General features: G+C 28.8%; 2 protein-coding genes across 2 annotated transcripts in view; one reads left to right on the top strand and one right to left on the bottom strand.

Annotated features, from left to right (window-relative positions):
• Window positions 1-2,346, top strand: part of LOC142331478 (uncharacterized) — a 29,864-nt gene extending 27,518 nt beyond the window's left edge. Inside the window, exon 3 of the mRNA XM_075377419.1 lies at window positions 1,804-2,346. Within this exon, the coding sequence (XP_075233534.1) occupies window positions 1,804-2,082 (279 nt within the window). The 3' untranslated portion in view covers window positions 2,083-2,346. The remainder of the gene's footprint in view (window positions 1-1,803) is intronic.
• Window positions 2,347-5,073: 2,727 nt separating this feature from the next.
• LOC142330874 (uncharacterized) overlaps window positions 5,074-18,103 on the bottom strand; it is a 23,842-nt gene continuing 10,812 nt past the window's right edge. Inside the window, exons 4-11 of the mRNA XM_075376338.1 lie at window positions 15,589-15,681; window positions 15,204-15,293; window positions 14,214-14,306; window positions 12,864-12,953; window positions 10,435-10,594; window positions 9,056-9,116; window positions 7,069-7,280; window positions 5,074-5,453 (exon numbers count right to left, since the gene is read on the bottom strand). Coding sequence (XP_075232453.1) covers window positions 7,099-7,280; window positions 9,056-9,116; window positions 10,435-10,594; window positions 12,864-12,953; window positions 14,214-14,306; window positions 15,204-15,293; window positions 15,589-15,681 — 769 coding nt within the window. The 3' untranslated portion in view covers window positions 5,074-5,453; window positions 7,069-7,098. The remainder of the gene's footprint in view (window positions 5,454-7,068; window positions 7,281-9,055; window positions 9,117-10,434; window positions 10,595-12,863; window positions 12,954-14,213; window positions 14,307-15,203; window positions 15,294-15,588; window positions 15,682-18,103) is intronic.

Here is an 18,103-nt window from a genome sequence, read left to right as displayed (position 1 = left end):
TCCGCCGAATTTTATTCGAAGACTAAAAAGAAGATGGGGAACACGGATCTTTCCCGTTAACGGTTTAATAAATTCTCTTCTATTCGAATAACTTTTTTTCATTTTTTTCTGTTTTCTTTTTTCTTCTATTTAAGGTACTAAATTAAATATAAATGTTAAAAAAAATCTTTTTCTTATTTTGTTTTCTCTCTAAAAAACTTTGCGACCGATGAATCGATTTAGCGGGTAAAATATGATAACTAATCGAAGATTTTTTTAAAGGTTAATTGACGACGCGTAGATAAGAACTGGCTAAACCGACACATTCCCACCACCAATTCAGACACCCTTGATACAACTACTACGCATTTATTTGTGTACCGCCTTTTAAATTTTGATGAATCACACAGTTTCGGTTTAAAATTTCTTAATAAAACGCTACATTTTATAACATAAGTAACAAAAATTTATTTTCCTCTAATGAGAATAGTATTATTTCTTGGCTCCTTTACAAACTTTCATTTTAAAGAAACAATTTACTCTTTCCAACAACAGGCTGACCGTCCTGTAATACTGCCAATAGAGAATAATGAATTTTAGAAACGTGTGAAAAATTACACGCTAATTTAAAATAATTCGAAACCGAAACCTCTGGATAAAAGGCAGATACGGAATATTGTTAAAAACTAATAATTTTAGTCGGCGTTACAGTCTGCCTACAAAAAAATGCTGACAACGCAGCTGTTGGACTTTCCCGGAATGCGGCTTTAGCAGCATGACGGGCAGATTCTGATGCACGGCTTACATACACATACTCATATAACTTAATTTAAAATACTTATTTTATTTAAATATAATATTTTTTCGTTTATTTAATTCACAGATTCTAACTAAAGCGCGCGCGCATACCACCGTATTTAATATGCTTGGGAGTGGCAGTACTAGCGGCGACGGTCGGAACTAACTAAAGTAATGCAATTTCACAACTTAGATAAAACAAATTTCGCTTGTACGGTCGACCGATCTGTCGACGACGAGCCTTAACGCACGAGATACCGAATCGACCGAACAATCGAGTTCAAAACCCAGCCAGACCGAGTTACTTTTCTACATTTTAAATATTATTCATTTATTTAATTCTACCGCTCACCTGTGACGTCATATCAGATGACGAACAGCATTTTTTGGGGTGGTGGTGCGATTTTGCAATTATTTTTTAATCGTTAAAAAACGCCTAAGAAAAATATGACCTTACTTAGGGGAAATCTTCAGATATTGAGGTGACCTTGCTCTACAGCCTCACCCCTTTGACCTTTTAAGTTGAAAATTTAACGGCATCAACGCCTCATATATACAAGTAATCTGACCAAGTTTGCTAAACATTGGTCCGGTAGTTCTGAAGATATAAGCTGATTTAGAGGCCGTCACCGAACACACACACACGCGTACATACGAATTTTAACATCCGGAAAATTTCCATACTGTTTTTTTGGATTCCTTACGTGTCAAAACGTCAAAATCTGGTAAAAACCGCATATGACCAAATTGGACCGGTTTCAATACTTTCCCTTTTAACAATAAATTTTCAATTTAATTTACTATAATTTATGAAATCAACTCTTGAGGTGGTCTTCAGTTAGCCTTTCTTTAAACTCGTAACACAGATTATTTTGGCTGAGCTAATTTGTGTCGGTCAAAAGCAATAATGCGATAAGATAATTAAATTTATTATTTTATCTCGAATACCGATTGTTATTTTAAAATATCTGCCATTTTATTTTCATAAATACAATTTAATCTTAATAACAAACTTTTTTGTTTCAGTCTTATCCAAAATATTCTTTCAACTACGGCGTCCACGATCCGCACACCGGCGATATCAAACAACAGTATGAGGAAAGAGATGGTGATAAAGTTAAGGGAGGATACAGTTTAGTCGAACCCGATGGAAGCATAAGAATCGTTGAATATACAGCAGATGATCACAACGGATTTAACGCAGTAGTTAAAAAAATCGGTCCGTCGCACCACCCCGCACCAGCACCAGCACCACACCATGCACACCACGGTGTACCGTTTCAACATTTTGAACACCATTATTAAGGAAAAAACTTTTTATTTAAAATTATTGTGCCACGTAGTGACAAGATTAAAAAAAACTTATGAAAAATATTATTTTGAATATCGATAAATTATTACCAAAGGTTTTTTTTAAACAATTTAATATAAAAGCAAATCTACTTTATCGAAGCTGAAAATTAATAAAAAGAACAAGTGTAAGATATGTACCTGAAATTACGGTATTGATAATTGCTTTAAAAATAACGACCTCCATAAAAACGAAATATTTCTTTTAAATATTTATTACCCGAGTAGTGTATTTTTATACGATCCTTTTTTGTAATTTTTAATAAACGTATTTAATTTTTTAGAAATTTTGTTGATTTTTTTTGTTGTTTTTCCTTTTATAATATAATTACACGAACGAGAGTTGCTGCGAGAGTTGTACAAATCACCTGTGAATTAAGAGACTTTTTATTTTTTATTTTATTGACTGATGTTGGTATAATATTCCACCATTCACATCTATCTTCATCACTTTATTTAAAATTAGATCTTATATTCTGTTTTATTCCTTTCTCCCTGTAATCAATTGTATTTTGATTTTTATCAGTTTTCTTTTACCATGAATTTGATATAAAAGCTATTCTTCTTTGTTATATCATTTAACATAATTTACCTTGAGTTAGCAAACCAAAAACTGTATAAATGATTTTAAAAAGATTTATCCAGTTTTGTAAAAGATTGCGTTTTGTTTTTCTGAGAGAACTCATTTGCTTTGTAATTTGTTATTTATTTCAATTTTTTATAGTGTAATTTTATTACTTACACAATTCTAATTAAAATTCATTAATCTCTAATAACGCATAATGTAGTACCGTTTGAGGAGTAGGTTAATAAAGAGGGTTTGAGTGGCAATGCTTGAAGCAGTATGTGGAAACTTCTAGAATGATGAAACGTGAAAACATAAATAAATTTGTGATTTAAGAGCTCACCGAGTAGGTAGAGTATTCTTATTTGTACCATATTTGTTGAATCAGATAGTCCAAAAAAAGCTAAATCTATATTTTTATTCCAGCCATTACACTATCAGCAGTGCATGTTCTCTGCTCTGCAAGGTAACATTTTCAGCCATGAAAGGAATTGATACATTACCATCTACAACATAAAAAATATGCTTTGCATTGCAGGGTACATATTTTCTTCATTCTCTATAAACATCAGTAACACACCACCAAAAGAAACAAAGCATAATTTGTATACCTGATTTACTATAACTGATATAAACAAAGCATTGCACAGTTTATGCAATGTCTGGTCTCACGTGAATCACTCTTTTCCTAAGCCTTTCAAGGATGCCTTTCTAAAACACTTAGTCGACAGTTTGTCCTGGAGGAACAAATTCTTATCCCTACTCTCAATAAAGCAAATCAGCATGGTTTTGATCTTTAATTTGCTTATTCGACATTTTTTCAGTCTAGGAGATGAAGTGTGTCACTCTTTGCTTTGCTGCTTTGTTTCAGGATCATACTCAGGGATTCATCACCTGTAATCACACGACTGAAGAATGGTCATTGTCAACCCTTTCACGACGATCTATGCACGCGTTTCTTCAATTGTCCAAACGTTTCGCATGTCCAAATCATCTGTCAAAATTTGATGTACGATGACTGTTTAAATTTAACCGTTCACTCATCCTTATTGTTAAACGACGGTCTGATCTCACAAGAACCCTCACACTCTCAACGGTTTCGTCAGATTTTAAAGTTGAACGTCTCCCTGAGCGAGGTTGATCTTCAATGTGTTCTCGGCCTTTCAAAAATGATTTGCACCAGCAGAAAACTTGTGCTCTTGATAAGCAATGTTCTCCATAGGCCTGTTTCAATTTTTCAAAGATCACAGTCGCGGATTCCCCAAGTTTAACACAAAACTTGACTGCACAACGTTGCTCTAAATTCCAGTGCTCCATTTTCATAACACACAACAAAACACAACTTCACTGATGGCGCTGTCAAAAATAATGTGTTGTCTGAACGGAGTTGAAACTCGTACTGACCATGTGGAAGGGATGAACAAACTGGTCTAGCACAAACCAGTTGACAGCGTTGCCAGATCGCTCGCAGTGTTACCAATCTCATTACTTTTCTCACACACCTTGTAAAATTCACAATTGGGATGGCGCTACTGAAAATTATTTTGAACACACTTGCAAAACTAACATTGAACAAGATCAAGTAAAAATCGGGTTTTGTTTTTTAATTATTATTCTTCAATAAGTATTATAAAAAATTCATAGACAGAATTGCTCCTGTAAAAAAAATCTTTCAATTATATTTAAAATATATTGATGGAAAAATTCTTCAAATAGTTTGATAATTTATAAAAAATGGCAATAAAAGCATAATTTTCTTGTTAATCATTAGTATTGTATTGTGTTACACAAAATCAAGGAGTGGACATTGTTATTTTTTAAGGATAAGTAATTACTCTTTATCAAACAATTGCACATTCATGAATATAAACTTATGGATAAATATACACATTAATTTATATCAGTATATTTGATTCATATTTATGGGCATCTATCAATGACCTGACAGCCTATTTCTGTATGTTACTTTATCATATCCCATTTTATATCTCAGAAAAAGTGTTTTATCATATCATTGTTATTGTTACCATTATCACTATCATTATTATTTATTATATTTGAAAATTCTTTTTATCATAAATGATACCCCAGTACCGTTTTCACATGATGATTCCCTCTGAATTTTGGCCCTGCATTCAAAAAATGTTTTTTTATGAATTTCCACAAACCTACTTGTTCCATAGCTGAATTATAATTATGAACTTCTAAATTAAAAAAAAATATATTTGTCTAAATTAAAAAAAAATATATAAAAAATATATATTTGTCAAACACTATGATTATTTTATAAATAAATAAATAAAAAAGCAATTTCATCAGAAAAATACACAGTAAAATATTTATTACAAATCACATCCTTCTCGATGTTAATCCATGCACTGAGTGATGATTTTACAATAATGTATGATAACAGCCTAAGTGAATAAATTTCCCGGAAAGAACTCTAATATTATTACTTTAATATTATTACCAGAATCATCTTTACCATCAATCTTACCCATCTTTATATGAATTACAAAAATTTGTGTTAAGTCATTGTTGGTAGTTGATTTCCACACCACCTTTTAAGTACAGGATTTGGCGCGTTTTTTTTATAGTGCTACCCCACATAGGCCTAGTGCACTTAGCCTTTTCTCTAATTATAATATGTTATCCATTAGTAGCAGTAGAAGAAGAAGCCACAGAGTTTAATTTTGATGATTTTAAAAATTTGTAGGGTTTAATTTTTCTAGTTATATTTGATGAAATTCTCTACTTAAAACTGAAAAAAAAAGAAAACAAGAGTTAAAAAAAGAAAGATAAATGACAAACGAGAGTTATTTATAGTAATAGTTAAGCTTCTTATGATAGGTTAAAATTATACACTAACATAATAATCTGTAATACCACTTTGTTAAGAACAAACTGATCTTTACTCTTTTACGTCATTTTTACTCTTTTTTCATCATTTATGCTTTTACCACAAACTATATTTCATCATACTGTGTAGGCTACAATTGCACATTTTACTTTTTTCAGAAATCAAAACTGTTGAGACTGTTGAGAGCAATTATATTGTGCTCATAATTGTCTGACAAAAAAAAAATTAAAGTTGGTCAAAACCACAACTCACTTGATGAGAGCTAGAGGGTTCAAAGACAACTTATCAGATTAAGGTTGCAAAAGCACATGTGAATAGTAAAATCAGTTCTATCATTTGATTACGCACAGAAACTAAGATATCCTTCATCATCACAAATGATCTATAATGAAGGATTAGGTCAGTAGTTTATTATAGGTAGGTTTGTTTATTATAAATGAAGAGAATTACATTGGAAAAGGCCCATGTAGTGCTGCAAGTACATTGCATTATTATTAAGAAAATAAAAAAAGTTGATTAATTACGGCTCTTTACTGATAACTGTGTGAGCCAAAACAAAAACAGTAAAATCTTACGATACCTTGATTAGCAAATAAAATGGGGAGACATAAGAATTTTTTTTTCCTTACTGGTCATAATGGAATTGCATCTGATGGTATATTAGGGTTGATTAAACAGAAATACATTAATGTTACTATTGATACTTATGAGGATATAGTGGATTGTGTTGTACAAGCATCAGCAGGTGGATACACTTTAGCAGTACCACGGGGAAAATTCAAGACAGTATCCTAGCATAACTGGAACAGGTTCCTATCACAATTTTACGAATTTTTGTTGAAAATTACAATTACTCACCATTTTAGATTCAGTGACCAGTGGCATATCGTGAATATGCTGTTTTGGAAGACCATAATTTTAGAATTAGTATTGAACATCCAAAAGGAATGCCTGAACATATTATTCCTGAAGAACTATCCATTAACCACCAGCAGTACTTGTAAAGAATGTACAGCCATTAAATAGTAATTCCAACAAAAAAGATTAATTTATGAAAGAACCAAGTCAATAATGAAAAAGAATAAAGTTTTATTAAATGAAGATTTGAAAGAAAAACAAAAAAAGAAACAAACAATAACCTTATTTTGAGGGGACCTAAATATTCAGATGGATTTAATTCTTGACAGTAATATTAAAGAAACAAAAAATCTTTAAACCAATTAAAGAATTATTTAAACAAAAGATTTCTTTAATTTTTAACCCTCACTTGTTGTTTGTAATTAGGAGTATCTTTTTTAATCTTGAACTGAAAATTGTGCAACAAATTGCATTCAACAGAGGAAGATTACAAGGTAATAAAACAATAATACAATGAAAATTGATTTTTTTTTAGACATAAGATCCCATTATTTGTCCACAATCATGTAGTATTATATTTTATATTAATATAATACCTGCTTATAATAACCTGCTTCTGCTATTAACTTTATAAATATCCAACTAGCATATTACTTACTTTAGTCATACTCCTAGTCTATTCTTACTCCTAATTTTTCTTTTTTCTGATAATTCTTCTTGGTGGTATTTGAGGTTTTTTAAATATAAAATCATCTTCATTGTTAGTACTTTTATTAGACAACTTTTTAGGGCAAAGATAAAATGTATTTGTTTGTTCAGATTGGCCAGCATTTCTTGAAGAATTATTTGAAGTTGTAAAATACATTTTATCTAAAAAAAAAACTTATGTTAATGAATCTTCTCCAAAAATTATAAAAATACTGGTAGTTTATCCATTATATTTTTTATTATGAGCTATTCATTCTTAGAAGATAAAATTCCTTTACTGAGATTTAAACAAATAATGTAATTTTTAATATGATGACTACGGTAAAATTCCTCAGGACCCCTTACATGTACTTACTTCCTGACCTGAAAATTCCTGTACTGTGGTACATGTATCAGTATTTTCAGGGTTCAATTTATTAAGTACTCTTAAAATTACACTTCATAAAATTTCAACTTTAATTAATATCTTGGACACATAAAACTCATAAACATGTTTCTGATATATTCTGTATATTACTGCTCAATTTTATAACTTAAAAAAATTAGAGCTCATATTCTGGATAAGATGAGAATGACCTTATTTGTTCAGGAGAGCTTTAAGTGTTGGATAATGTGTTTTTTACAGATTGAGTGTTGATTTCATTCGAGTGGTTACATTAGTAGTCAGAATCATCGCTACTGGAACTCCAACACTGCTCACATCATCTATTAATGTCTTCTACACCCACATAAAACTGGTATGTGGTGTGCAATTTCCAGCGGAAGTATAATTGGCCCCTTATTCTTTGAAAACATTCTTAATGTAGACCTCTACCAAGAAATTGTAACAGTTTATTGCAAATTTAAATGAGATTCATGGTTTCAACAAGACGGAGCCACATGTCACACGGCAAGAGCAACAATGGACCTTTTGAGAAATTTCTTTGGTGAAAGAGTAATACCGACTGGCTTATGATTAGCTAGGTTACCTGATCTTTCTCCTCCAAATTTTTTCTCTGGGGCTATCTAAAAGGTTGTGTATTCAAAAATAATCCACACACCATTAAACAACTGAAAGCCAGCACATCTTAATTATGAGAAATTGGAAAAGATGGTAAAGGCTTGCTTTGTAAAGTTAAACACAATTCTTATGAAAAAATTTAATTTCAATATTGTTTGCATAAATAATTGTAATATTTATTCTAATCGCATTAAATGTAGGACATTATAAATTGGGCTACTTTTTTTTGGTTGTGTTTGAAAAATGTTGATAAAAATAACACAAATGTCAACATTTTTCAATTTATACCTTAGTATATTAATAATATATAAAAAAATTATTTTTTTGTAATTTTTTTTTCTAAATTTGACTGAAATAATGACAAAAACATTAAATATTTTCAAAAGACTGAAAAACTGGTTGGATTATTATTAGCTGTTAACTTCACAAAAAACAAAATTTGTTATATATTTTTTAATTAGATAGAATGAATAATTTGTGATGAAATAGGTAGTGGTAATTCAAGTATGTTTAGAAGTAATTATATTTTTTAATTAGATTTAAATATTTATTCAAATAAATCCAATGTACAGTAGTCATTTGAAAAGTAGTCCCCCATTTTCCATAAAAGTATATAATTAAGATTTTTCAATAAAGATTTTCTTATCTTTCTATATAACTTAAGATCCCTTCTCCACTTAATTAGTGTGAACATTTAGGTATTCATAATGTATTAAATGCTTTTTTATATCCTTGTACCTAATACATTCAACAGCACAGTCTCAATATTTCTTTACCAGATATGTTTAGTACCAAATGCAGATAAAGCAATTGTCTCTAAAGAAAAAATAATTATAATCTCTCGACATTATAATCTTAAACAAACTACAATGCTAGCAATGCTAGTATGCTAGTATAAACTGCAATGCTAGTATAGAAAACCAATCAAAATATCTACCTTTATTACAATCTCGACGATAATTATCAATTAATCTTTTTTCATCCTCATCAACATAGACCTGTAACAAAACAATATTAAAATTGTTACATTTAAGAATTAATAACACATTAAAATATTAGTGATGATAAGATTCTTCAACAATTTATGAAGAACTACACTGCAAAATAATTTTATTATGGTAATAATCAAGTAATAATTTACAAAATGGTACTTCAGCGATTAAAATCCACACATATGCCAATAATATTGGAATTTACTGCTTTTTATGTATGAAGGAATACTGATGATTACTGTAAACTCTGAACAAGGAGCCTACACACGCACTGAAAATTTACCAACATAATCCAAAAATGCAAGATCCAATTTTCTGGCCACACTTCTTGCATGAATGACTTCCACAATCCTCATGTACATCAAAACAAAAAATAACAGCAGGTGGGTTTATGAAATCCATATAGATATACATTTCAACAATGGATATTGTTAGTATAAGTGTGCAACTCTTTTTTTTTTTAATTTTCAAAAAAATATTAATAATTTAAAAAATATTTTTTATAATCGTAAAAAAAATCTTAAATTAATAAGCAAATTTTATTAAAAATCAAATATTTTGAATCTTACTTTACAGATACATGAAATTAATACAAAACAGAAGAGACAAAAGCACTTCAGAATTTCTGTTATTTACAGTAACTGGTTATCTATTAGACAGAGTGTACCACTACCAAGATTGAGAAAATCCTATCCACACCAGATAATAATTTGATAGTTCATAAATTAAACTAAACAAAGTTTTGAACTATTCAAAGATGTTTGGAGTATTAAGCAAATATACAATGAACAGTTAACAGCAGTCCACAGTAAAATAATCAACATTTACAAATTGCATCATTGACACAGAATCATTACAATTAACCAACTAATGATAACCTAAAAATTATTACATCTAAACATATTTATATACCACAAATATGCGAATAAACAATAGAGATGTATCAGGAGAAATACCACCAGCCAAATATAAATGAGTGTAAAGGAAACTACTAAAATAACAATAAGTATGATAATGATAAAAAAATAAAAAACTGAACCAACCAATTACTACTTAAATATGCGTAAAATTTCATTCACTTATATTTTAAAAAAATTACTTTATTTGAACATTATAATTATAATTAAAATTGATTTCTAATTATATTAACCATAATTTAGATAATAAATAAATTATTTTATTAAAAAATGTATCAGACAAAATTACACAAACTCTACATTATAAATCAAATTTCTTCAGCTCTTACAAGTGATCATTTAATAATAATCAATAAGCTTATAAAAGAAATATACGAATGAAATTTAAAAAAAAATTACCAACTTACATTTAAACTAATATTAGTGAAATCATCTTTAGTTCTGCTGGTTTCTTCTAAATTAAAATATAAATAACCACTTCGATTTACTCTGGGAACTGGTTGTAATGATAATTGCATCATGAAACTATTGGTGTCATTACGATTATTGTAATTTATAGTAGGTGATCTAAATACCAAACAGAAAAAAAAAAACATTGTTAGTAATTAGGATAAAGCATTATATACACAACAGAATGGAAATATAAAAAGAATAAATTTAATTAATATAATAGCTAGTCTTTTGGTTACCCAAAATATAGCCCTATTATAGGGTTATAATAGCAAAATCATTAATGTTTTTTATTATTAATGTGTAGTAGTTAGTAATGATACAAAATTTGTAAGCACTTTTGCCTTATGTATTAACCTTTGTTTTTAAAAGACATTTGCTACAAATATGGCTTCCAGGTGGTACTCAAAGCTTGAGCCCAGATAACCATATATGCTACCATAATTATTGATATACGAAAATTTTTAGCAACTTAATTCTTATCCTGGATCATTTTGTTTTACTTGCTGGAAAACTTCATTAAAAAAAAATAATTCATTTTTCAATATAGTTCCCATTGATTTTTATTGCTTTTTTCCAGTACTGCATGAGTTGCCAACACTACATTAGTTTATGATTTATTAAAAAAAATGTTTTTTGTAAATAACATGGTTTTTGTATATATGTTTTTTGTAGTAGTGCAAGCCATGCATGCACTGCTTCCTTCAATCCTAGGTCAAAGGTGAATCAGTGGCCTCTAATATATCTTTAAGGCAGGTAAACAAGTGATAGTCTGAAGGAGGTAGATCAGAATTATAGAGAGGATAGCTCTATACCTATAATATTTTGATTATTAGGAAGGCAACTGTGTGGGCAGTAAAGTGCAGGTGGACACTGTCATGTTACTGTTCATTGCAAAATCCCTTTCCTGATAATGTTCAAATACTAGATCTAATAATTCTCAAAAAAGTTCTCTCAATTTTCTTACTGATGACTTACTTTTTAATTTTTTCTGGTAGATGGCTGTGGGTTTTATTCCATATTATGCTGTTTTCTCTCTGGCTTGAAATGGTTGACCCGTATTTTGTTACCAGTGATTCTGTCCAATAAAGCATCATCACCTACATTATCACAGAAGGTCAAATTTTGATCAGTTATCCACAGGCATTTGTTCATGCTGGTTTATGAGTTGTTTTGGACCCTCCTTGCACAAACTTCATGATGTTAAGACTATCACAGATGATTTTGATGGCAGAATCACAATTTGTAGATCATTTAAAACAGCAACTCATCAGACTTTCATAACCATAACACATAGTTACTCTGTGTTGTGAGTAGTAACCATACATGGATGTGAAAATGTTAATTAAAAATCAAACTAATCAAAATAAAAAGAAAAGATTGAGCGTTGTGTTATGGAACAATCACAGAAGATGATAGAGAAATAAATAGTATTTCCAAGATTTCACACAAAATGCTATGCATTCGATCTTGTCTTATTCAGAGTAAGTTAGTCTGTATAAAGTTGGAGATGTTGAACAATGTTTTAAACAACACCCAACATTAGTTCAAGAAAGAGACATAAGGATTACCCTTTAGTAGTCCACAGCAGTTCCTCTGATAAGAAAGAAAAATCTAAGGGCTAAGGTAAACTTAAACTGGATAATAGCAATTTGCAAACTCACTTATTTTATTTTAACCACCCAGGATAGTGAACAGGCAGGAATGGGAATACATATGGTATCAAGATAAGGAGTTTTTCATTGTTAAGCCTTGATAAGTATTCTGTAGCTTTTCAGTAGCTTATCAGGTTAATAGTTGTAGCACTGCATATAAGGCGTGTAAATCAGAGTAATGAAATGGTACTGATTTAAACTGCAAAAGCAACTGAATTCTAATTTACATTGACAATTAGGCTGCATGTTGGGCATTAGTTTATATCTTTTTAATTCTGGATTGTTATAGATTGCTATCTGATCTTACTACCTCTCCTGTCAACAGTAAGGTAGAGTTGCATTGAGTTTTAGAACACCAAATCATGTAATAGAAGAGCTTATGTTTACAGGACTCCAGCCTGTATATAGCTTCAACTGAAGATTTTTGAATATATGACGATCAAATTACAGTTCGACTAACATATCAGATAATAATAGTAAGCAGTCATTTTATTTATGTATCATTAAAATGTTTTCAAAATTTTGGCAACAACCAAACCACGTACTACATATTTTCTTGACGTACTTCAAGGTAAATGTATTGTTCAATTACCTTAGTATGGGCTTAGAAAATGAATAAAGATCGGTTAGTTATTTTGCTGAAAACGTATGAAGCTTCTCAGTGTTATTAAGATTATGTAAAGTATGAACATTTTAGAAATAAAAATACTACACTTAAAAAGTAAACATACTTGTTAATGATTTGAGAGCCTGAAGCTAAGTTTTGAACTGGTTGTGGTGTCTGATTTGGTGTAGAAGTAACAGTTGTGTGAGCACATTCACTAAAAATAATAAAAATACATAAAAATAAGGAAAATATATAAAAAGAGCAGTAACGTAAATATTTTTTAAATTACAAAAATAAAATATGATTATTTTCACTTTTTCCCTTTTTCGTTCTTTTTATTTGCACAATCAAATGTATTACTATTGAATGTATTGCTCTTTTTTCATATACATTCTTATTCTAAAATTGTTTTCTTATTTTAAGAAAGAAAGTTCCCTTTTTCTAGTTTTTATCCTGCCTGTTATCATTTCCTTTTCTACATTAAAATCCATTAGTTTAAAACTCACTAAAGATATTCAACCATACAATAAACTAATGAAGTTGAATTCTTATAGTTAGAACAGCTTTTATTAGTCACAAAGTATATTTAGTTACTGAACCTGCCGTCTAATTATCCAATTCTCTACAAGTTTTGAAAATAAGTAATTTTTAATTTTCATAGTAAGATTTTTTACTGCATATTATAAATACTCGAATGAAGTAGAGGAAAAATTCGGATTAGGAATAGGGCTTCAACAGATGTGCTAGAATTAAGAAAGCTTAATTTATAAATTAAAAGAGCTTACATATTTTCATTACTTAATGTGTATTTATGTTTACTGATACAAAAACATAAAATACAATAGGTCAATATACAATCATTACTTCACAGAAGATAATACAAGTGAAGGTATATCCAGACAGCATTAGAAAATTCACTTATTTTGTAGAATTTAGCTCATAATAAAATTTAAAACTAATGGCAATCTATCCATAAAATAAATGGAGAACAAAATAACAGAATTTTAGATTTCCGCAAACATTTTTCTGCAAATTGGTTAAATAGTTGAAAAAACTACCATATCATTGGGCAATTGAGTAGCTAAATCATTTATCTTCAAAATCTATGATAGTAACATGTAACAAACAGTAAACTGGTAAATAACGATCTACAGTAAAATTGTTCTTTTATCTTGGAAACAATTTACATATTCCCCAGTGCTAGGGACTGTCAAAAGTTTCACATATTATTCCTGTACTGTAAATATAATCATGATAAAATAGAAAGGTGACTTAAAGAACATTTGATTAAAGAAAATATTTTTCTGATGTAATTTCAAGTACACTTAAAAATTATCTTAGGATAAGCTAAGAAACTGAATAACATTGTCATTTCCTTGCTGAAAATGTATGAAGCATCAGTCAGTATTACATAGATTACAAAAAGTATAAACATTTTTGAGATTTAAGTACTGCACTTAATTAGTTAATATACCTGGTTATGAGCTGAGAGCCCGAAGCTAAGTTTTGAACTGGTTGAGGCGTCTGGTTTGGTGTAGAAGTAACAGCAGCTTTGTGGGGTCTTGCCCTAAAAATAAATAAATTATATAAAAATAATAGTATCGTATATATTTTTAAATTACAGAATTAAAAAGTTAATATAGTTCTTCCTGTTTTGCCTTATCTCATTGGCTTAATCATAAACTTTTTTAACAAAAATCGTTTCCAGCTAAAAGGAAAAAAGGGTTTCTTTAATTCAGTAATTAACTATTTAGGAATATACTTTTATAAAGAATTACTTGTTCGAATTAATGAAAACGTTAAGTAATATAATAAAATAAATCCAAATAAACAATAACAATTCCGCGAATAAAAAAAAGGACTGTATATTACATAATAGTGGGTATAACAGATAATGACACAAAAATGAATTACAATATCCAATAATACCAATTATGAAAACTAACAATAAAAAATAAATCAAAAGAAAAGACAAGCTCCGAATGACAATTATTAGAGATTAATGTAAATAATTTAATTTGAACAACAAAAAAAACATAGTATTTACTGATCCGGTAATGAATAATTAATTCATCATCTAATAATTCATCATTAATAAAAAATAACTAAATAGAAAAATTAAATTTTCCTTAAATATGTAATTAAAAGTAGTGTCGAGGGATACTTTACAGAATATATCACAGAATAGAAATACATGTTAATGTGTGTTATATGAATTAAAATATTTTCTTGATGTAGTTTATGGTATACCTAGTGTTAAAATTAATTTTTGTAAGATTAGAAATTGACTTCTTCAGTTATAAAGTTATAAAGGTCAGCTATAAAGGCATCTCTGGGTCAGTTACATTTTCATTTCTTTGCTGAAAGTTTAAGAAGCTTGTGTCAGTATTACATAGATTATGGAAAATTATGAACAATTTTGAGCTTAAAGTACTGCAATGAAAAAGATAACATATTAACATACCTGGTCCTGATTGGACTGAGTGAATGTAAATTTTCAAATGGCGTCGGCCTCTGGTATGGTGCAGAATTAACTGTTTTGCGGCTTCTTCCCCTGCAAATAAGGTATAAAAATAACAGTAACAAATATTTTGGATTACGAAAATAAAGAATAATTATTTATATTTCTTTCATCTTTACCTCTTAAAATATTTTCTTGACGTAGTTTATGGTATACTTAGTATTAAAATTTTCTTTTATAAGATTAGAAACTGAATAAAGGTCAGTTACATTTTCGTTTCTTTGCTGAAAGTGTAGGAAACTTCTTTCAGTATTACATAGATTATGGAAAATTATGAACATTTTTGAGCTTAAAGTACTGCACTGAAAAACATAACATATTAACATACCTGGTCCTGATTGGACTGAGTGAATGTAAATTTTCAAACGGCGTCGGCCTCTGGTATGGTGCAGAATTAACAGCTCTGCGGCTTCTTCTTCCCCTGCAAATAAGGTATAAAAATAACAGTAACATAAATATTTTGGATTATGAAAATAAAGAATAATTATTTATATTTCTTTCATCTTTACCCCTTATCTTGCCAATTACTTGGAAATGATTAACACAAATCATTTTCAGATAAAAATTGTTTTTCTTTAATAAAGATTAATATTAAGATTTTCTTTAATAAATATTAATTTTCAGCATTTAATAGATTCTTCCAAATGTACCTTTAAGCTACTTAAAGAGGCAATGATTATTTTTTAACATATGAATATTATTAATTATATTCTAACTGTAATGGGAGTGTAATTTATAAAAGATTTGAGTTACAATCTAAACGTGTATACTTTGGGAATAAAAGACTCAGATGGCAAAAAGTTTTTGTGTATTTAATTAAATTATCTGTAAGTATGAAAAGAATCAGATTTAGAGATTGCATTTTATGTCATTACCAAAGGATTGTCTCCATGTTTAAAAACATTTCTTTAATCGTTTACTGGTTATGTTTAAAATAATTTTATATGGTCAGAAATAAAATTGAGTTATACTCAAAGTAATTATATATGAAGTTTTAGTTAAATTAATGCAATTATTGGTATATGTATAAATTTAAATTAATCATTATTTACTTACTTAACTGGAAGAGTACGCATATCAGGCTTCTTAAAAAATTCAATTATTAAGCTTTTTATAGTTGATTATTGTTTTTTAAATAAATTACTTATATATTTTATGATAGTGAGATCACAAAATGCAAGGATAATGATTCAACCTTTAATATTATTAATAATAAAAATTAAAATATAAAAATAGTTGTTATGGAAATGGTAGTAGTTAGGTGATCATTACATGACAACTCCACAACAAAGTCTGATTATTGGAATTTTTAATATGCAAAATAATAATGAAAAATTTAATATTAGATTGATAATATTATAAAAATAAAATAAATAATATTTTCTTTTGATGATGATACTGCAAACATTAAAATTGGTAGTCATACATACTGGAAGCTACATTTATTTTGCAGTTCATTATTTTATTTACACATGAAAGACCCCTTATAGGAAAAACTATACAACTGTCAGGGTTTTGTTAATCAGGGAAATGGGAAAATTGGTCATAAGTCAGTAATAGTACTTAGATTTAGGTATGTTGATAACAAGCATCATTAAATTCATTATTTAATTATCTGTTTGTATTTATTCAAATTACTAATTATATTTCAATTTAAAATAACTAAAAATGACTATTTCATCAAGTGCATAAGAAAGGCAGATTTCCTGTTTTACATAACCTTGAAAACACAAACAAAAATCCTTTTTTTTCTTTTAGCTTCAGTTCCTGTGAACCAATTAACTTGAACAATGGGGCTTAATTCTCAATAGATTCACTTCACCCAATCAAGTTTTTTCAAAATCGGTTAAGATTTGCCTTTGGTAGAATGGATGATAAAACTTTATACATACATACGCGTATGTATATAAACAAGATCAGGGGTAGGAGCGATTTCCAAATTCTTTGGAAATCTGCTAAAAAGGCTTAACATACATAAGTCTAAAATGTACATTGATTTATGACTAAAGTGTGTCTTAAGTGATTTCGAAAAATCTCAAATAAAATTCATTTTAACAGTCAGACCCACATTAATCCATGTATTTGTAATTAATTAAATTACAAATCTTGGAAGCAATTAAATATATATAACTTTGTGCAAGAAATTCAAATTAATTCAAGTTGGATTCAAAACATTTATTTAAATATATATAAATATTTAAATAATTGGCAAAAACTTTGTACCAGATTTCCAGCACAGATTACTGAACCGTTCTTGCTAATTTTTACTTCATAAGTATTGTAATCGCGAAAAAATTTCAGTATTCAGATTTCAACGGAAATTGCATTTTATCTAGTCAATTGCATTTTAACTAGTCAAAATGGATTCAGGGATAGGATTCATTTTGACTAGTTGGGCGTGATATCTGTACGTATGTATGTATCTCACATAACTCAAAAACGATTAGTCGTAGAATGTTGAAATTTTGGATTCAGGACTTCCCCGTTTGATTGACTGGACCAAAAGTGTCCAAAAATTGTTTCTTAACTGCAGTAATAAGCCCTCATTGAGAGCTTTTCAACGATATATCATGAGTGGTACTTATATTCATTCGTACAGGGTTATACCCCAATAAAAGTTTGTTTAATGAAAATCCAACTTCATTTCCTTTTTTTTTTTAACTTTTTTTTTAATTTAACTATATTGATTTATTAATAAATTAACCTGTGATTTAAAAAAAAGTAAAACTAAAAGGAAAACTATGTTCACACAAATACATGCTTAAAAACGCTTTGTTATCGAGTTACGGCTAGGAAAACTATCGGAAAACTAGGAAAAATGGAATAAAACAGTTCGACATTTA

The sequence above is a fragment of the Lycorma delicatula genome, chromosome 10, assembly GCF_047948215.1.
Source record: "Lycorma delicatula isolate Av1 chromosome 10, ASM4794821v1, whole genome shotgun sequence".
Classification (NCBI taxonomy): domain Eukaryota; kingdom Metazoa; phylum Arthropoda; class Insecta; order Hemiptera; family Fulgoridae; genus Lycorma; species Lycorma delicatula.
This window is presented reverse-complemented; position numbering and strand designations above follow the sequence as displayed.